The sequence below is a fragment of the Hyaena hyaena genome, unplaced genomic scaffold, assembly GCF_003009895.1.
Source record: "Hyaena hyaena isolate Hyena2069 unplaced genomic scaffold, ASM300989v1 scaffold_295, whole genome shotgun sequence".
Classification (NCBI taxonomy): Eukaryota; Metazoa; Chordata; class Mammalia; order Carnivora; family Hyaenidae; genus Hyaena; species Hyaena hyaena.
In genome coordinates this window covers 973604-995169 of record NW_024080928.1, presented here as the reverse complement: position 1 = coordinate 995169, position 21566 = coordinate 973604, and the positions used below count along the sequence as shown (strand labels likewise).

Genomic DNA, 21566 nt, shown 5'->3' with positions numbered 1-21566 from the left:
CAGTGCACGGTCTGCTTTGGATCCTCTGTCCCCCTCTCTCTGCTCCTCCCCTGCTTGCGCACTTGCTCTCTCAAAAATAAACGTTAAAAAAGCAGCAGGGCTTCTGGCTCCTTGGCCTCCTCCCCGGAGGGAAGAGAGCCTGAGAACTAGTTTCAGCAACTTGATCTGACTCAGGGAGACCAGCTGTAATGATCACATCCCTCCTGGCTGAGCTTACCGATCACCCTCAGGTTGTCTTTCTGGTTCCTAATACATTTTGAGACAAAACAGACCCATGCCCTGAGTGCTGGTCTGTGTTTGCAAAGGGAGGAAACACAGGGTAGGTGCCCAGGTATAGGCTGCAACCAGACTGTTGGGACTGTGTCAATTTTTTTTTTTTTTTCAATCTTTAAGGTTCAACAAAATGTTTGTGAATTGAACTGAATGGTGTTAGGCTCTCTCTGGATAATGGCTTATTTGTTTAACCAGACTTCTGAAACACCTAGTTCAGAAAGAGAGAGAGTACCAGAATCTTCTACGGCAAACCTTAGAGTGGAAAACTCAAGAATTATACCATCTTCAGTTACAGTTCAAATCTAATGGTGAGTAGTTTCCCACTTGCTCTGACTTGTGTGTAAGAGACCACTGAAAATCTGCCTGATGGTCTACTCAGCCTTGACACAGCTACACTTACTCTCTATGAAACCAGTAAGTACCCCAGTAGATTCTGGAATACTATCAAGAAGAAGAAGGAACTACTGATACATTCAGAAACACAGATAAATCACAAATGCATGATGCTAAGTGAAGGCAGATTCAAAAGGCGCCACACGAGGAGTTCCTAAATACACGGTATTTATATACGCAATGCTCTGTTAGAGGCCAAATCAGAAAATGGGGAGAGGGGCTTGATTATAAAAAGCCACGTGAACTTTTTGGGGTGATGAAAACTTTTCCTACATACCTAAAAAGGGTGATTTACTGCCTAACTTCTAAACTGAATTCATCTTGTGCCTACAAAAGGCTGCAGCTACCTCTTGGAATGTGGAATGGAGCAGCTCTGGTACATAATTCTCAATACTGAATTCTATTTCCCCATTGGATTTGCAGTGCAGACACGGATGGGATTCCTTACAAAAGGCATTGTACAGAATAGGCACTTAAAGTGGTAGACAGAGAGCCTATGAAACGCCATCGTAAGGAAAATGACCGTTACCTGTGGTTCCTTGAATCTCTGGAACGTGAATCCAAGAACTATGGGCTTGTGCGCCCTGGACTAGAGCAGCTAAGACAGGTTTAACTTGCTTTCAAATCACATTTACGTTCTGGAATAGTTTATTTCATCCAATTTATCTTTGAAGAGTTTCGCTGTTAAACATGAACGTACAACAAAATAATTCTCTCATCACTGCAGAGACTCCAGAGAACCCAGCGTCCTCTCCTGGGTCTCATGGGCAGAAAACCGATAAAGAGCTTGTAGACTGGTTACAAGAGAAAGGAGCAGATGCGAGTACAATAGAAAAGGTAAATTTATATAACAAAAAAACATTCCTATGCTGTAAGAACAAATAATAATAGCAGCTTAATCTTGTGTATTTGATGTTTGTTTCAGATTGTTGAAGAGGGTTATACGCTTTCTGATATTCTAAACGACATCACTAAGGAAGATCTAAGACACCTTAGACTACGGTAAGAATGGCTTCAAAACACTGTAATAGAAAATGACTTTTTTCCCTGTGATTATGCTTTTAAATAAAGCAGTAGAAAACAAAGTGCTGGTAACTTCCCTTCGCTGAAATTAGCTTCCTATCCGTGGCTTAGAGAACAAACTATCTAATCTCAGCCCCAGCCCTGGGGTTTTCCTAGGACAAAGTCGGGTATGAGTGAGAAAGAGGGAGGTGAAATACAAGGCTCTCCCCCTCAAGCCCTCTTTACGTTAGCCATCTGGCGCTCCTGTACGTACCCCGCACGCCGCCTCCCGTTGCTACTGGGCACAAACACAAGAGGACGTGTCTCTATTTAAGTTAGGGGCTGCATTTTGGCAAACCTAGACGAGTGTAGAATTACATACCATAGCTTTTGACCTAAGAGCTACATAAGGATTTGGTGGTGTTTTGATCTTTTCTTACGACTCTGAAAAACACTCTTGATTGTTTCCTAGTGGCGGGCTCCTCTGCAGGCTCTGGACAGCAGTCTCCCAGTACAGAAGAAAGGCTCGGGGGTCCCTGGCATCCCAAGATGGGGCTGGACCAGTCGGTTAAGCCAGGGGATAGAAGAAGCCAAGGGCTGACATCCTTTTTTGTTTAAACTTCTGTTAACATACACACAAATTTCACTGAGTTTACACAAGGAAAACCCCACTGTTGAAGAACTTGAAGTTTTAAAGAATTACCGGGATGGGTTTTTTAAACATGTTAACTTCTTAACATGTTTTAAAGGTGAGTGGAACTTTAGGCATTGTGAGAACAGTGACTGAACCCTAATTTTGACATGCCAGAGTATTATGGCATTCTTTAAGATGGATGAAAATTCCATACACCCTATAGCACTTACTGGAAAGGTGAGGCAGGTGTTTAACAGGCTGGCATCACTGTTCTAGACGATAGGTTAAACTCGTACTTAAAAAGATTAAAATGTTAAGAATATGCCTTGTGTTTGATACTGAATGTAAATAGAAAAACTATCTTTTGTATTTAATATATAAACAAAGAACTGATTACGAGTGGTCTTATTTAAAAAAGGAATTGTCCTTTTATGCGCTGCCTGGATAGAATGACTATTGCGTTTTATTGAGCAACGGTCAGTGCGAAGAGGCATCAGCCTCCACACACACACTCTGTGTACAGTGGGGGCTGTTTGGTGGTGGACACAGGCGAGTACAAGGCTCCAGGGAATGACCCTACTCCCCTCGAATGATGGCAGAGTTGAACAGGTAGGAATGGCTTTTCGATTTAGCAATTACTTTTCAAAAGAAATAGAACTATTTTAAGGAAATAATTTTAAGTCTAAAATACCCTTTATATAATTGTGCAATAATAACCTCTTTCAATGCAACACTATATAAAACACATGCAAGTACTATCTTAGCCTACATACTTTCTTGAGAACACAGAGAGTCCCTTATAGTTGGAGGTGTCACCATCCATGACCTGCGGTTTCCCTTTAACTGATGGACTTAAACTTGATCCACTGATTCGCACCCCGAACTTCAAAAGGCGGGTCGCTGCTGTAAATGTGATGGCCTAGTTCTTCCAACGGTGGTTCAGGATCAGCAGTGGCAAACTGGGCAGCATCCTCAATTTCTTTCCTGACTTCAACATCGATTTCCTAAAAATCAGATTATAGTTCAGGAGGTTTCTGAACACATAGCAGCTTAGGTACCAAATAGCTCCACCAGGAACCTGTTGCTATTTTTGCTACTGGGAGGGTTTAAAGCTTTTGTGAATGTAACTGATTCATGTGCTGTGAAACCTTCCCAGTTACCGAGGAGTTAACTCCCCCAGCAGAGGGGCAGCTTTCTGGCTGCAGAAAAATGCGTTGCCCAGAAAGAAGAGCAGAGACCGTACCTTTAATTCTTCAACACTAGCCAGATTGCTGTTCACCATTCTATCCTTGAGAAGCATAATCGGGTCACTCTTGCTTCTTACTTCCTGAATCTCCTCTCGTGTACGGTAACTACAGGGAGGCAAACGAATACGTAAGAACATTTCCAGTACAGCAAAGACCGTTCTGTGAAATACAGATGATGTATGTTCCTGACAAGGAGCAGGGCAATACCGCCATCACCGTGCAATTATACTTTCAAAATACAAGAACTACACCTCTAACATTAAGAGCTGCTTAGTATCTTTTAACAGGAAATTCTACCTTGGCCATTCCCCTGGCTTCTCAGGCATTCTGACAACAGGGGCCTGGTTCTAGATGTAGGGTAGGAAGGGGGTGGTAGAGCCACTTCATGTGCCCTTGTTCCCACCCTTCTGAGCTTCCACACTTGATGTGGGCAGTGAGAACGACCCCCAAAGAAGCATGACCAAGCAAATGCTGGGACGGCAGGTCTTCCAATTCCTCTTCTATAACACAGCGGCCCCTTGAACAACGTTGTGGGGGTCAGGAGCACTGACTTCCCATACACCCAGTTGAAAATCTGCAAATTTTGACTCCCCAAAAGAACACATTTTGTATTACTCTTAAGGCAAACTAGAAAAAAATCAGAGAAAATACTGTTCTGTAAGAAATGGACCCATGCGGCGAAACCTGTGTTGTTCAAGGGTCAACTGTGCTTTCGTGTCCCGCAACATGTATTACCTCACAAGGAAGGGCTCTACCGTTTTTTTCCAAACACCGAGTACATTTTATAATGTTTTCCCTCAGAACTCCAATCTGACTAAATCGACTTCTTTCCACTGTGTCACACTCTGGGATGGCAGCATTACATGCCAGAATTACCAACTGACAAGTAAAACTATCTTCCTACCATAACCTACCTTTTTCTGACTGATAGATTTCAACATGTCGACTACCCCATGTGCCAGGGGGCAGCACTCCATACCAGTTAGCTTTTCAAATACTGACTCTTCCCGCGGGTAGTGCCTACAAAAGCTACAGGCCCCTACAGACATCAACCCTCTACACTGTTGACCTGTTTTATGCAGTGATTTCTCTCTGCAACTTTTTCAAAGTAACCTCTACCCCCAAAGTGGAGCTCGGGCTCCCAATCCCAAGCTCAAGTCACATGCTCTACCTACTAGGCCAGCCCAGTGTTCCTTCTACAACTTCTTTCATTGACGCTCTTGCTAACAAGTACAGGCTATGTATTAGAGGAATTTTCAGAATGCTTCCGGGCAAAGACTCCTATAACTACTCGATGCCAACCAATTCACTGCATGAAGCCCACTGGCGTCCGGCTTCCAGCTTTTTTGTGTGAGTAGCCCCATACAAAGTCCAGCCACCTGGGACACCACACTCAGATGTCCCATGACCATACCTGACACCAGGGTCACTCATGCTGTGTCCATGGTAGCGGTAAGTCTGTAGCTCCATCAGTATGGGACCCTAAAACAGAACCCAATGGAGGTTGAGATGATGAGCACAGCACATCCGTTCAGAATCAAAGATCTTCTCATCAGATCTTCCATAAGTTGGCTGAGTTGTCAAGAATTTTTCATTCCCCAGGGCGCCTGGGTGGCTCAGTCGGTTGAGCGTCCGACTTTGGCTCAGGTCACGATCTCACGGTTCATGGGTTCGAGCCCCGCATCAGGCTCTGTGCTTACAGCTAGCTCAGAGCCTGGAGCCGGTTTCAGATTCTGTGCCTCTCTCTCTCAAAAAAAAAAAAAAAAAATCCCATTCCCCGACAGACATAGATGTTCTCATTTCTAATACCTAGGTATTCCATTTCATCCTCATTTTTTTTAATGTTTATTTTTGAGAGAGGGTGCACAAGCGGGGGAGGGGCAAAGACGGAATGTGAAGCAGGCTCTGAGCTGTCAATGCAGAGCCCAATGCAGGACTCGAACCCACAAACCATGCGATTGTGACCGAAGCCAGATGGTTAATGGACTGAGCCACCCAGGCGCCCCTCCTCCTTAACAGGAACTTATTTGAATCAAAACGGTATTTAACATGTTATAGAACCCACTGATCTTAATGATTGCATTAGCACTGTCTTTGATATATAAGAATCCTATGAAACAGCTGACATTTAATAATGAAGAAAAACATTTTTAGAAAGCAGGTATGACACCCAGGGGGAGGGGATGGCTTTTATCATCAGAATCAATAAAGCTAGTTCTCTAGCTCAGTCACAGATGACATGATCTACAAGCATTTGGATCCTTTTAAAAAGCTAGAGAAAAATACTAACGTAAAATCTCACAGAATAAGACTAAAAGCAAACCTGTGTGTGCTATAAAGTACAGAAGGCAGAAGAACTAAAGCTATAGGCTGGGTAGGTGAGTCTCCTCCCCCCATTTCAGGCAGTGTTTCGGAGGGGCTGCCGACCGATCCTGCTGCACACAGATCTGGTGAATGCGTAACAAAGTCGGCAGTCACGGACAACATCTGCTGTTGAACCCTGTGACTCTCCTGGCCAGCCTGACCACCCCTAGGATCCTGCTACACCAGCCCTCTTCCCGAAGCCAAGGTTGAACACCGAGGGAAGAGGGTGGATCTAGGATCCCTGGGCAGTTTGGGTGCAGTGGTTTAAGTGCCTGGAATCCAACCTGGGCTGTCGTGTATAGCAGCCTTCGGTTGTCGTCTTACAAATGAGGGACCTAACTCAAGAGTTGTGCTGATGCACACATAAGAAGTGTTTACTGTGTCACCTCACCTACATCAATTCCTCAGTAACCGTCACCTATTCTTTCTGTTGTATGTCATCTAGGAGGTACTGAGGAGCACAGTGGGTTGGCCTAAAGAGGGTTCTAGACTCCCCTAATTCCAAGATCAGCTGGGCAAGTCAGTACATACCACAAACCAGTGATCATGTTTCCACATATATTTGTACCCCACCTATTCTTTCAGGACCTGGGGAAGAGAGGAATGCTAGCCACTGCCCAAGCCTAGACCTCTTCTAGTCTTGGGAGCCGGATATAGACTGCTGAGTTCACGGCCACCTCGGTCATACTCTCCATTTCCCCCTCGGCCGCAACCCCTGCCCCACCGGCATCGCTGCTGTCCAAATCTTACCACACATGGGAGGTCACAAACCCTAAGGACATGCTTTCCAGGCTGTGCAACACCGATTCAGGGAGAACATCATCCTTTCCACTAGCTCTAACAGCACCTCACTCAGCCAACCTCACTGTTGCCCTCTTCCTCTACTGCTCTCCCTGAAAGGTCGAGATTCTCAAACAGGAAAACTAGGATTAGACACCTGAACCAGAATATTTAATTTACAGAAGACAAGTTTACACTGAACACCTATTATCCAAACGAAGTTTTGTGCTAGCATTGTGAGGGTCCCCAATGTGTTCATTCAAGGGGCTTATGATTAATGGGGAAGGGGCAGAGGTTGGAGGCACATAATTAACCAAACCACAGGTCAAAATGTGGAGGAAGCACTCAAAAGATTTGTCCCAAATGGAGGCAATGTGGGATATTTCCCAAGAGGTGAGTTACCAAGACCATACTATTCACAAAGGGACCTGATTGACTGGACTCTGCTTCTACTTTATACACAACCTCAATTACCAGCTACCCTTGAAGAGCTACCACAGATGCATGGGAGGCATTATTTTAACTTTAAGATAAACATCAATAGAAATCTCTAGGCCACAGGCCTAGGAGAAAGCCTTACCTTTCCAGATCTACAGTAGGCGGCTGCAAACTTTGTCGCCTCCCGGACACACAGGATATCCATTCCATCTACCTGTTAACACACAGGAAAGGAGCAGAACATAAATCAACCTAAAACCTATTCATGCACTAAAAACAACTCTTCAATTTGTCTCAGATTGTAAAGGTCACACACAAAGACATCAATGGGGTACACCAGGTGTCCTTACCCGCAGCCCAGGAATGAAGTCACCTCTCTTGTAGTAATCAGTGCTGGCCGCTGCTCTCTCAACGGACGTTCCCATTCCATAGCGGTTATTTTCACAGATGAAAATACAAGGCAATTTCCACAAAGCTGCCATATTGTAAGCTTCGAATATCTGACCCTGGAAGTAGGTGTAAGAAGTTCAAATGGTTTCATTTTGCCATTTTTCTCTAGACCTCTTTATTGTCCCCAGCAGCTGCTGCTCTGACAGAGAAAGCTTTCATGAAACATGACATGCCTCACCTGCCACCAACAAGCTTTTCAGACAAAGGAGAGTGTGTTGGGGACACCCAGCAAAAAACATCTCTTTTTGCAACCAAAGGAAGCGACAAACCAAATACTACCACTTGTTTAGGTGGGGTCCAGGCAGTAGTACAAAACACACTGGACTTGTGGCTACCTGGTTTTCTACTTTACTGTAAATGCCACACCCACCAGATAGCCAGCATGAACCAGCACCTCAGAGCATCGTGCACAGACCGGAGAAGACTCAGACCATCACAGGAGACGTACAGAAAGAGTCGTGGCTCAAAGACCATGAGAGGAGTCTGACGATGCCAGGGCATCCAAGAGAATGAGTCTGTGCATTACAGTACTGACCGAGGAACTGGCTTTCAATGGGTTAAAACGTGAAAAGGTCCTTCACCCACTGAGCGTTTGTGAAGCACTGAGATAGAGGCAAACGAGGGCTCCTGCACAGGGGTGCCCGTACAAAGTGCAGGGTAAACGTGCCATCAAGTAAACCTCTAATCAGGCCATAAAGCCAAATTTTAGCTTTCCACAAATGGCTACTGCCACTAACAAGCAATATATTCTTTCTCTACAAATGAACTATGAATCCGCAACACTGTAGAAATGAAACTGCAATGGTTATTAAAAAGTTAAGAGACATATACTCACTTGATTAGCAGCACCATCGCCATATAAAGTCAAACAGACCTCATCCTTTCCGTTATACTTACAGGCCAGAGCAATCCCTGCTCCCAGGGGCACCTAATATTAATGACAACCAAATAGGAATCAATGAGGATTATATATACAATGGAGTACTACTTAGCAATGAGAAAGAATGAAATCTTGTCATTTGCAGCAACGTGGATGGAACTGGAGGGTATTCTGCCGAGTGAAATAGGTCAATCGGAAGGACAAATATCGTATGTTTTCACTCATCTGGGACTTGAGAAAGTTAACAGAAGACCATGGGGGAGGGGGGAAATGTTAGAAACAGCGGGAGGGAAGGAAACCATAAGACTCTTAAATACAGAAAACAAACTGAGGGCAGGGGAGGTGAGGAGAGGGGGAAATGGGTGATGGGCACTGAGGACGGCACTTGTTGGGATGAGCACTGGGTACTGTGTGTAAGCAGTGAATCAGAGGAATCTACCCCCAAAACCAAGAGCACACTGTATACACTGTATGTTAGTCAACTTGACACTAAATTATATTAAAAAAACAAAAAACAAAGAAATCCATGAGGAGAGAAACTAACGCCCTGAATTTTAAGTCCTGGCCAGAATTTAAGATAGGACTTAGACGATCACTGCAAACTCCCTATTCCACTGCTATGTCTAATTCCTCCACCCCCATTATTACAAACTGGCAAAACAGCATGAATAATTCTTATTCTATTTCAACCATGAAAAAATAACATTTCTGCAAAGATTCCACTACTAAAGAGTCAAAACACGACACCTAGGTGTTTTTTTTAACATATAATAGAATTTCATTAGAAAGTACACCAATCTAGTTACAGTTATACACTGTTAACTTCTTCACTATTCACTAACTGATGAGAACGAAGAGGACTACATAACCAAAGAAGCTGGATTTATTTCTAGGCCCCTAAGATCTGATCACCTGCCTTTCCTCATCAGACACTAGCATCAGCATTCTACAGCAGGGAAAGGTAGGGCAAAGTGGATGTGACAAAGCACTTAATGCACTTAAATGTAAAAGGTGAAGGTATAGCTCTGTTACAACAGGCTCTTGCTTCATTACAAAACCTGACAAATACTGAAAAGGAAGAATTTTAAGTCACTGTCCAACCACGTCTATTAACTTATCAAATGATACGCTATGAAGCAACAGGTTTTTTAAAATACACTAAGCCCCACAGCTCGGCGCACCCTGCCTGCGGTTCTGCAGCCCTGCCCCAAGGCTCTGGAGGATAAAAGTTTTTATCTAGAGGATAAAAGTTTTTTATCTGGAGATAAAAGTCTTTCCAAATAAACAAAAATTGAAAGAATTTGTCACCACTAAACCAGCCCTGCAAGAAATCCCGAGGGGAACTCTATGAGGGAAATGTTGCAAGGACCTCAAGATACCAGAGACACCACCACAAGCATGAATCCCACAAAGGACACAATGGCTCTAAACCCATATATTTCAATAATAACACAATGTAAATGGGCTGAATGCTCCAATCAAAAGACACAGGGTAGCAGAATGGATAAAAAAAGCAAAATCCATCTATTTGCTGTCCACAAGAAACTCATTTTAGACTGGAGGACACCTTCTGACTGAAAGTAAGGGGATGGAGAAATATCTATCATGCTCCTGGAAGTCAAAAGAAAGCTGGAGTAGCTATACTTATATCAGACAAACTGGACTTTAAATCAAAGACCATAACAAGGGATGAAGAAGGGCATTATATCATAATTACAGGGTCTATCCATCAGGAAGAACTAACAATTATAAATGTCTACGCACCAAATATGAAAGCACCCAAATACATAAAACAATCACAAACAGAAACAATCTTATGGACAAGAATGTGCTAATAGCAGGGGACTTTAATACTCCACTTACAGCAATGAACAGATCAACTAGACAGAAAATCACTAAAGAAACAATGGACTTGACACATGGGACCAGATGGATTTGACAGATGTATTTAGAACTCTACATCCTGAGGCCATGGAACTCCATTTCTTCTCAAGGGCGCATGGCACGTTCTCCAAGATAGATCACAAACTGGGACATAAAGCAGCCCTCAAGAAATATAAAAGAATTGAGATCATACCATGCACATTTTCAGATCACAATGCTATGAAACTTGAAATCAACCACAGAAAAAAGTCTGGAAAACCTCCAAAAACATGGAGGTTAAAGAACACCCTACTAAAGAACGAATGGGCCAATCAGGCCATGAGAAAAGAAATTTAAAAATATATGGGAAGAAATGAAAATGAAAATACAACAATCCAAACTCCATGGGATGTGGCAAAGGCAGCCCTAAGAGGAAAGTACACTGCACTCCAGGCCTATTTCAAGAAATTAGAAAAAGCGTAAGAGCAAAATCTAACAGCGCACCTAAAGGAACTAGAGGCAGAGCAACAAGAGCGCCCCAAACCCCGTAGGAGAAAAATAATAAAAATCAGGGCAGAAAAAAATGATACAGAAACCAAAAAAACAGTTGAACAGATCAACGAAACCAAGAGTTGGTTTTTTGAAAAAATAAACAAAAGTGACAAACCTCTAGCCAGGCTTCTCAAAAAGAAAAGAGAGAGCACTCAGATAGACAAAATCATGAATGAAAATAGACTGAATACAACCAATCCCTCAGAAAGACAAGCAATTATCAGGGGATACTATGAAAAATTATATGCCAACAAACTAGACAACTTAGAAGAAATAGACAAATTCCTAAACACTCACTACCAAACTTCACGCGGGAAGAGATAGAAAATCTGAACAGACACATGCCTAGTGAGGAATAGAATCAGTTATCAAAAATCTCCCAACAAATAAGAGCCCTGGGCCAGACGGCTTCCCTGGGGAATTCTACCAGACATTTAAAACAGAATTAATACCCATTCTTCTCAAGCTATTCCAAAAAACAGATATCGAAGGAAAACTTCTGGACTCATTTTATGAAGCCAGCATCACTTTGATTCCCAAGCCAGAGACCCAGCAAAAAAAGAGAACTACAGGCCAATATCCTTGATGAATACGGATGCAAAAATCCTCAACAAGATACTTGCAAATTGAATCCAACAGCACATAAAAAGAATGATCCACCATCATCAGGTGGGATTCATTCCTGAGTTACAGGACTGGTTCAATATTCACAAATCAATCAATGTGATATATGACATTAACAAAAGAAAAGATCATATGATCCTGTCGATAGATGCAGAAAAAGCATTTGACAAAATACAGCATCCCTTCTTAATAAAGACCCTCCAGAAAGTCAGGATAGAAGCAACTTACCTAATCATAAAAGCCATCCATGAGAAGCCCTCAGCTAACATCATCCTCAACGGGGAAAAACTGAGAGCTTTCCCCTGAGATCAGGAACACGACAGGGTTGTCCACTCTCACCACTGTTGTTTAACACAGTGCTAGAAGTCCTAGCATCAGCCTTCAGACAACCAAAGGAAATAAAGGGCATCAGAATTGGTAAAGAAGTCAAACTTTCACTTTTCGTAGACAACATGATCCTCTACATAGAAAACCCAACAGACTCCACCAGAAGCCTATTAGAACTGATCCAAGAATTCAGCCAAGTTGCAGGATACAAAATCAACATACAGAAATCGGTTGCATTTTTATACACCAATAATGAAGCATCAGAAAGAGAAATCAAGACACTGATCCCATTCACAACTGTACAAAAAAACTAAAGTACCTAGGAATAAATCTAACCAAAGATATAGGAGATCTGTATGATGAAAACTATAGAAAACTTATGAAGGAAATTGAAGAAGACACAAAGAAATGGAAAAACATTCCATGCTTATGGATCAGAAGAAATATCGTTAAACTCTCATTCCTACCCAAAGCAATCTACACATTCAATGCAATCCCAATCAAAATTACACCAGCCTTCTTCTCAAAACTAGAACTATCCTAAAATTTGTATGGAACCACAAAAGACCCCGAATAGCCAACGGGAGGAAGAAAGAAAGAAGAAGAAAACCAAAACGGGAGGCATCACCATCCCAGACTTTAGCCTCTACTACAAAGCTGTCATCATCAAGACAGTATGGTATTGGCACAAAAACAGACACACAGACCAATGGAATAGAGAACTCAGAATTGAACCCACAAATGTATGGCCAACTAATCTTTGACAAACAGGGAAGAGCACCCAATGAAAAAAGACAGCCTCTTCAACAGATGGTGCTGGGAAAACTGGACAGCAACATGCAGAAGAATGAAACTAGATCATTTTCTCACACCACACACAAAAATAAACTCAAAATGGATAAAGGATCTGAATGTGAGACAGGAAACCATTAAAACCCTAGAGGACAAAGCAGGAAACAACCTCCATGACCTCCACCGCAGCAATTTCTTACTTGACACATCCCCAAAGGCAAGGGAATCAAGAGCAAAAATAAACTACTGGGACCTCATCAAGATAAAAAGCTTCTGCACGGCAAAGGAAACAATCCATAAAACTTATAGGCAACTGACAGAATGGGAAAGGATAGTAGCAAATGACCTATCAGATAAAGGGCTAGAATCCAAAATATATAAGGAACTCATCAAACTCCACACCCAAAGAACAAATAATCCAGTGAAGAAATGGGCAGAAGACATGAACAGACACATGAAACAATGCTCAGCATGCCTCCTCATCAGGGAAATACAAATCAAAACCACACTGACATACCACCTCACGCTGGTCAGAGTGGCTAAAATGAACAAATCAGAGGACTCCAGATGCTGGCGAGGATGTGGAAAAACGGGCACCCTCCTACACTGCTGGTGGGAATGTAAGCTGGTGCACCCCCCTGGAAAACCGTGTGGAGGTTCCCCAAAAAATTAACAATAGAACTCCCCTATGACCTAGCAGTAGCACTGCTAGGAATTTACCCAAGGGATACAGGAGTGCTGATGCATAGGGGCATATGGACCCCCATGTTCATAGCAGCACTCTCAACAATAGCCAAAACATGGAAAGAACCTAAATGTCCATCAACTGATCAACGGATCAAGAAGATGTGGTTTATCTATACAATAGAATACTACATGGCAATGAGAAAGAATGAAATCTGGCCATGTGTAGCAACGTGGATGGAACTTAAAGGTGTTATGTTGAGCAAAATAAGTCAGGTAGAGAAGGACAAATACCATACGTTTGCACATATAGGAGGATTAGGAGGATTAGGAGGAACTTAACGGAGGACCATGGGGGAAAAGAAGGGGAAAAATAGTGGGGGAGAGGGAGGGAGGCAAACCATGAGAGACTCTTGAATGCTGAGAACAAACTGAGGGCTGAGGGGGTGTGGGGGAGAGGGGACGGCGGGTGATGGGCATGGAGGAGGGAACTTGTTGGGATGAGCACTGGGTGTTATATGTAAACCAACTTGAGAATAAACTATTAAAAAAATAAATTAAAAAATTAAAAAATTAAATAAAATACACTAAGACCCCCTGGGGCGCCTGGGTAGCTCAGTCGGTTAAGCGTCCAATTTCAGCTCAGGTCATGAACTCACTGCTCATGGGTTTGAGACTATGCTGACAGGTATAAGCCTGGAGCCTACTTCAGATTTTGGGTCTCCCTCTCTTTCTGCCTCTCCCCTGCTCGCATTCTGTCTCTCAATATAAAACATAAAAACATTTTTTTAAAAAATTACACCAAGCCTCCAAAGTACTAAAATACTGCAAGAGGAAATTTCTCTGGGGCATGAATAACTAACTTTAAGACATGGTCTAGGGCCCAATCAAGGAAAGCATGCACTCCTCATCCTCATCTCAGATCACCTGAGCTCCAACGATGCCATTGCCCCCGTAGAAGTTTTTGGCATACATATGCATCGATCCACCTTTTCCTTTAGCACAGCCTCCTCTTCGTCCTAGAAATAACCAGCATATACACATCAAAAACCAAATACACAAAACAAAATTGCACCCCAAGTATTTATTGAGAGGTTCAACCACTAGGACTCACAGGCTAATTCAAATGTATAAACACCCATCCTTCTATACAAATACGTGTTCCACTGGATCCTTTCATGAATGCCAATCCAGTCCCATGTCTTTGACCTTTATCCTTTAGATGTTAGCATGATACCCTGGACTTTTTTCCCCCCAGTTACAAATATCTTCCAATTTCCCCTACACTGGTACACCCAACAGTTCGAGAGTCAGAGAAAACATTAAAAAGATTCCTAAAGTTTAAATTGCATACAATGAAATGCTCCTACTCAATTTACTTTCTATGACTGCTAGAATTCTACTGGCATGCTTAAGTGATCAACAGTATTCTGATTTTATGGAGCTCACATTTTTAAACTAATTTTTAAACTTCTATCCGAAGGGCCAGATGATCTGAAAAATGATCAGTTTACTCAAAAGCACGAGAGAGGTACCACAGCACCAAAAGGAGAGGCTTCTGTTTATTCAGCACAAAAAGATTTTAATATTAAGTTGTAATATCATCTTAATATGAGAGATTTGTAAACTTTCAGTAATTTCTCCTTTTTGAAAATCAACAGCAAACCTGTAAGCTCTGCGAGAATTTCTCGGACAGAAAGCCCACGCGTGAAGGTAAATCCATGAGCCCGATAGGCTGTGATAAGATGGTCTGTGGGATTTATGCCGGCCTCCAGGCCCACACAGCAAGCTTCCTGCATTAAAAGCAGCAGTAATGAGTCAATACAATTCACATTTCTAGATACAAGAATCCCTAAACTACTATGAAACATTTGGCCTAGCAGAACTCTTAATAACACAAAAAGAGTTGTATTTTTTATCACAAACAGAGGGTAAAGCACAAGCCAGAAGCTGCAAACTGACAATCCAGCCTCCAACTGGAAACATCCAACTGTTTCATGCCTGTGTACATTCATCACTGTGTACAGTGATATGGAAAAAATCCCGAATTAGATGTCAACATTAGTACTGGGGGAGTTTCATATGAAAATCCAGACTTCTGTGTTCTCTAGAAGAAACGAACAGGAAGCACTAACCCCATGTTTCCACGTGACAGCAACTGGCTAGAACCAAGTGTGATACCCCTGGTGGGTGGGGCCTGCCTGCTCAAGTTCACTACCAGACCCGGTCACCATTCTCTAGTTTTTGTACAGCTGGCCTTCTTCACTCATTTATTTCACCTAGGTAGTCCCCATAGGCATTTGAATTTGTAACCCTTGGCCCAAACCCACAAAACAAAAATCAAATTGAAAACCCTTCCCCCCCAAAAGTATATCCAGTACGAGTGATCAGTGCTGTGTAAGGCACAGGCCATGAACAACGGGGCACGTGAAAACATTCTCCAACGTAAGCTTCACAGCAGGTCTGGGCATTCTCATCTTTACTCGGACAGGCCAGTCTTGAGTCCTTCAGACACAAAAGGCAGGGTAAAAACCAGTAAATACAAACCATACTGAGGTGCCTGGGTGGCTCAGTCGGTTGAGTGTCTCTTTTGATTTAGGCTTGGATCATGATCCCAAGGTCATGAGATCACGCCCCACAATGGTCTCTGTGCTTAGCGTGGAACCTGCTTGGGATTCTCTTTCTCTTCCTCTCTCTGCCCCTCCCCCATGCTCTCTAATTAAAAACAAACAAACACACAAAACAACCATACTTAAATTCCTAAATCCAACATGGTTTTATTACAAAACCACCACTCACCTGACCATCACACAAGTGACAAAAACCACGAATAATTTTCTGTTTATACAGCTGATCTGCCTTTAATTCCATTCGGCGAACAGTCTGCATCATCCTATAGTATTTGAGCCCATCTTCTCTGGTGAGCACTGTGGTGACAGGAGGGCCCTCTTCCAGTCGGTGAAGATCACATTTCTGAAATGGAATCAGACAGTTGACTTCCAGTTACTACAACGTAACATAAATCCTGCCAACCCACTCTAAGATCTAATATCTTATTGCAACAGTATTTAACTCAAAAAGCAGCAGAGGAGCACATAAGAAATGCTACATGTTGCTTCTGACTCCTTACATCATAAGGAGTAACGGAATGGGGTTCTGGAGACAAAAAATGTTTATAAGAGGACTTTCAGTGAGAACCCCGTGAAGTCAAAGGAGTTATAGACTGAAAGACAAACTTTTTAAAGAAACACCCCATTCTTATTGAACTATTTTGCTGAAACATCTTCTAAATTGTGGATTAGGTCTTTATAATTTTTTTTTTTTTTTTAGCTCTCCCCACTTCCCTCTTCCCAAAACACCAGCAAGCTGCTGAGCAAGAAAAGTGAATTCTAACTTTTCCTCAACTTCTCTGAACCTTTGACTCTAGAACATTTGGAAGAAAATGGTGAAAAAGCACAAATATCAAAATGTTCTATTTCAAAGGTAAAACTGCGTAGCAAAGTGTACCTGCAGAAAAATTATTAACACAAAGCAAAACACCTCTTACCTTAATTTCAAATGTAGCATCATTTGCAAAATTACGGGATGCCACCAGCACTCTGCTTGCCTTGAAAGACCAAAACATACAAATATATCAGTACTTTTTATATTCAGGTATTTTTGAAAGTCATTATTATCAACCAATTATGAGGATGCAGTCCTGGAATTTTCATAAGCCCCAACATATTCATGGGTTTATCTTCCATTCTCTTCACTGTGTTAGAATCTCGTCTTCAAAATAAATCCATGCTTTGGCCAATGAAATATGATTATATCCCTCTCCTGAAGGCAAACAGCAGAGACAGGAAGGAGGGAAAAAGTCAAATCCACCCACTTAGCCATTTTGTTTCCAAAAAAATTACAGTGAAAATATAATGAAGTTAATGGCCAATGGAAAAGACTGGATAATCTCTGGGCTTTATTTATTTCTGCTATTCTCAGTCATGACCACACACTGAACAAGCTTTACTTTCAGAATTATTCTTCAAATAAAACTATGATTCAATTCCTACTTCAGGCAAACCACTATTCTATGAAATGGTTCCATAAAAAAATATTTCCAACTATTCAAAGTATGAGATAAACATGTTAGTGAGACACGTACAAGACAAAAGAAAAGATACTTAGCACTCCCTGACTTAAAAACAATGGACCCGAGGGACATTTTATAAGGTGAACAGCCTATGTCTTTGGTCGGCTCGTCCTGAGGCCTCAGAAGGGAGGGACGTTCTACGTTCTATGCAGCTGTGCTCACTTCTTGACGTTTGTATATTAACTAACTGTATATTAGCTGGACTTCAAATAAAAACTTAATAAAAATAAACAAATAAAACTAGAGACCAAACCAGCCAATAACCAACCATACCATCTTAAAGTTGAAACTGAGACTGACAGAAATTTCTATATAATAAAGAGCAGAAAGGAAAGGTCAAAGACTATGAGTGCCAGAAAGGTACTCATATCCTTTCTCATCGTTTCATTATTATCAATCTCAAAAATAAGAGGAACCACTCATATAATGGGCAAAAGAAGCTGAGTGAAAGAAGCATATAATAATTTTTAACTGTTGAGATTGTTGAAAAAATTACCTTTCCTTTTCTCTGGAGAGCCATAAAAAGCTTCTCTGTTAAATGGGATTCCTCTTTGAGAGGCCATGGACAAACCCATTCACGTGAAAAATATAAGCTTTGAATTTCCTAAATACATGGGAACCATTCAAGTGAAAGAGGGAAAATGATTCAAAAATTTCAGATTCTACAAGTGTAATTTTAAAATCTTACCTATTACTTAAAAAGCCAAAAGATCACTGGTAGTGAAATTCTCACAAAATAAGGGATCATAATGGAAATACAAACAGTAAGACAAAGAATAAAAATTTTAAATGCAATTTAATCTGTGAAATAAGTGAAAACACTCAACCTCATTCAAAAACTGAAATCACAGGTACGAAAGTAACTTAGGTTACCCTGGGCTCTCTGCTTTCATTTTAGAGACTCATTTTGTAGCAGGCGCTAGCATCCAATTTCTAAAGGTTTTGTGGGTTGGTTGAAGGGCGGCAAGCGGAGGGAGAAGAGTGGAACAACATCCTAAGGCTTGCACCTAGGCCAGCCCCAGTAACCCCGAAGAAGTGAACACTGTAATAAATTACAGCAACTATTTTCACTTAGGTTCTCTAAGATACTAAATACTACACCTACTTCACACAGAGTTTGTTAAGAGACAAATTCCTTAAACTTGTTTGTATCACCTATGCTTGGTAACAAGTTTGTCTTGATGGGAGTAACATTATGCTGACTTAATTTCAAAGACACTGTTGGAAATCAAAGCGTCAAACCCAGAATCACCGGGAATGTGTGGCAAGCTATGGAACAAGAAACTTGTCCAGTTCATCTAACAATGATCTTCTCAGCGTTAGGAAGTAGAGGCTCAAAGAACGTATACATCTACGATGATTCTACAACACTTTGAACACTCTAAGCAACCTATGTTAACACAAATGAAACCTGATAAATAAGCACTCTAGACCCAAGCGCTTAAAGTGCCCTGAGCATTCTGGGGACATCGCATCAATTATGACAGTTTATGGAAACACTGATGACCTGATTCGCTCTGTCGCAGGGAGGAGCTATTAAACAGGGCTTCTGCCCAGACACACATAATCTACGCTTAATACACAATTCTTCGACATATTTTTCTGTGCCTTAGTATAATTATGCCGCATATACAGGTATCAGGAGAAACATGCAAAATAGCCAAAAAGAGGGGTGGTTCAAAGCAAGGAGCATTAACTCTTTCACTGTCTCTCATCTTCAGGAATCTATTTCTGCTGTTAATACTCTTTTCTCTCAATAAAAATTTTTGAGTAAATGAAGTTATATTCCATCCAGGTTCTACCCAGTTAACAAATCACTGTAACCCAAAATTCATTTCTATTTGATTTGGGCTGTATTTTTTATGATTTTTAAGGAGGTCAAAGTTTTATTGAGATGAAGTGCCATTTGCATTTCATGCCAACAACTTGTGGAAGTATTTTGGACAGCTGTGTGAACGAGCCTCTGCTATTAAATGACTTCTGTTACAAAGGTCACAGTAATTTGAAAACTCACATACGAATTTTTTTCTGTAGAATATCACCAATTCTATCAAAGTTTTTCTTTTCTAATGCAACCCCTTAAATTTAACATAATACAGAACTAAGACCTTTATATAATGCTGAAAACTTGCTTCTATTACTTACATTCAACTAAAAACTGCAGTTGTGGAGATTAAAGAGCCCAGTGCCTGGCACATGTGAAGAGCTCAGTTAAGTGCTGGTCATATCATGTGATATACAGAAATAAATAACACTTAAATGTGCTTATCCTTCAGGTCGATCTAGTTACAATTAAATGCTGATAACTGATTAACCAAATTGTGTTTTGTAGTCATTTCAGTCAACAGAATTCCCAGAAGGGTATACTTCCTGAACCTTTCCATGATCTCCGCCTATACCAAGGAGAAATGCCACAAAGTCCTCGGGAGAGTTAATAGAAGCTTAATTGCAAGGCAAATTTGGCTGCGATTGTGCCCAGTAATACTACCTCCCACGACCTCGAGGTCAAAATGCTTGAAGGTCTTAGGCACATCGAAGAGCTGGAGCCCCAGCCTCCCAAGCACCGCTGCGGTTTTCTTTAGCTACTTTTACCCTAAGCGTGTGTAAGGGGGAGGACGATTTTCTCTGAGTTCTCCTTGACTGTCACTTCAAAGTTAAGGGGAAGGGGGGGCGGGGACTTTCTGGTAAGCATGACCAGTCTTAACTCTCCAGACCTGAGTGCAGGTGTTCCAACTGGGCACGGAAATAACCCCGAACACAGACGGCACCTACTATATACCAGGCGCTCTCTGGAAAGACTTATATACGTGTCACGCGTTTAAGCTTCACGACAAACCTCAGGGTACGGTAAGTACCCGTACTATCTTCTCTTTAGAGAAAAAGGAACTGAAGCACTGGAGGTTTAAAAAAACAACAAAAACATGCCCAAGGTCACAGGGTTAGTAAACGGTGAGGCAGGTGTTTGAACGGGACCGGTTTCCGGATTTCATGCTCTTAACATACTACGTGGCCTCTCAGTCAAGAGGAGTAAAATTAGGAGGATTGAAAATGAGTGGGCAGGCTCAAGTGGAGACTCGAGGAAGCCCAAGGACCCCTTTTCTGTTAGCAGTCAACGGACGGGCATTTCTGGAGCACACCCGCTCTGGCAGGCGCCAGGAGCTGCGGCGGGCCTCCACGCGGACCTTGACGAGCTGCCCTCCCCACTGGCCGCCGAAGAGCCTAGAAGTCCCTTGTCCCCGAGTCGGAACGGAGTGCCCGGAGCGAAAGCAAAAACAAAAGGCCCGTGGCTCCCCGGACGCGCCACAGCGCCCAAGGCGGGACACACCACGCGCCCCGAGGCCTGGGCCGTCCTTTCGCGTCCGGCCCCGCCTCGGCCGCGGGCCCCGCTTCGGCCCCGCTCGCGCCCAACCCCGGGCCGCCCGCGCCGCCTCACCGGCTTCTGGGCGACGCCCGACAACACGCGGGAGACAGCTGCGAGCATTTTCCTCATGGGTTGCCGGCAGAAGCGGCGGCGGCTACTCCCAAACGACCCAAGCACCGCAGCGCCGGAATCCCCAAGTCTCCTTCAGGCGCCCGGAGCGGAGGCCACGCCTTAATCGGGGCCCGTCGTGACGGAACGGAAAGACGTCATGCGCTGCGCCGGGCCGCAGGCCTACCGGGAAGGCTCCTGGGTTGCGCACCGCCCACCCAAAAGGCCTGCGGCCGCTCATTGGGTGTGGGAGCCGGAGAGGGCGGGGTTGGGGTAACACCGGTCAGCGTGCCACCGGCAGGTGAGGGTCTCCTGGGAAAGTGGCGCTCCGCTTCCTTGGCCCCGCGGGAAAACGACCTTTTCCTTGGATTTTGCAACTCTGATTAGGCGTGCACGATTGTAAACCATGCAGGCCACCTACAGTGAGCCCAGTCCTGCCGGTGCTACACTTTTGAAGCCTTCGCTCAGTCCACGGGATGATTAAGATTAACGGCACGGTCGAGGCAAAAGAGAATATCTGATTTCTGTAAATGATTCTGCTGCTAACATGTCTTTAAAGGGGTCATACAAGAGTTGTGGAATGCTGTCCTTTCTACCTGAGCCAGGATCCAAAAATCGGTTCCCCAAGTGAATATTGAGAGATCAATGGGAGACGCTTTTTA

At 42.8% G+C, this 21566-nt stretch overlaps 2 protein-coding genes across 2 annotated transcripts in view; one reads left to right on the top strand and one right to left on the bottom strand.

Annotated features, from left to right (window-relative positions):
* The window catches only part of MAP3K15 (mitogen-activated protein kinase kinase kinase 15), a 128724-nt gene extending 126432 nt beyond the window's left edge, over positions 1-2292 (top strand). Inside the window, exons 27-30 of the mRNA XM_039247384.1 lie at positions 469-581; positions 1394-1503; positions 1592-1668; positions 2141-2292. Of these exons, the coding sequence (XP_039103315.1) occupies positions 469-581; positions 1394-1503; positions 1592-1668; positions 2141-2240 (400 nt within the window). The 3' untranslated portion in view covers positions 2241-2292. The remainder of the gene's footprint in view (positions 1-468; positions 582-1393; positions 1504-1591; positions 1669-2140) is intronic.
* PDHA1 (pyruvate dehydrogenase E1 subunit alpha 1) lies at positions 1297-21024 on the bottom strand. The gene is made up of 11 exons (XM_039247385.1): positions 20869-21024; positions 16851-16910; positions 16103-16276; positions 14970-15096; positions 14231-14322; positions 8417-8509; positions 7482-7637; positions 7274-7345; positions 4964-5031; positions 3546-3654; positions 1297-3306 (listed from the first exon to the last, which is right to left on the bottom strand). Exons 1-11 carry the CDS (start codon positions 20923-20925, stop codon positions 3142-3144), a joined length of 1173 nt encoding a protein of 390 aa, XP_039103316.1. The 5' UTR covers positions 20926-21024; the 3' UTR covers positions 1297-3141.
* Positions 21025-21566: the final 542 nt, after the last annotated feature.

Excerpts from the sequence above, each read along its gene's own strand:
- PDHA1 (XM_039247385.1), bottom strand. The coding sequence starts at position 20,925 with ATGAGGAAAATGCTCGCAGCTGTCTCCCGCGTGTTGTCGGGCGTCGCC. Across the intron at positions 15,097-16,102 it reads GTCACTTGTGTGATGGTCAG|GAAGCTTGCTGTGTGGGCCT; the intron begins GTGAGTGGTGGT and ends CTTTTAATGCAG. Across the intron at positions 3,655-4,963 it reads ATGAGTGACCCTGGTGTCAG|TTACCGTACACGAGAGGAGA; the intron begins GTATGGTCATGG and ends GCCTCCCTGTAG.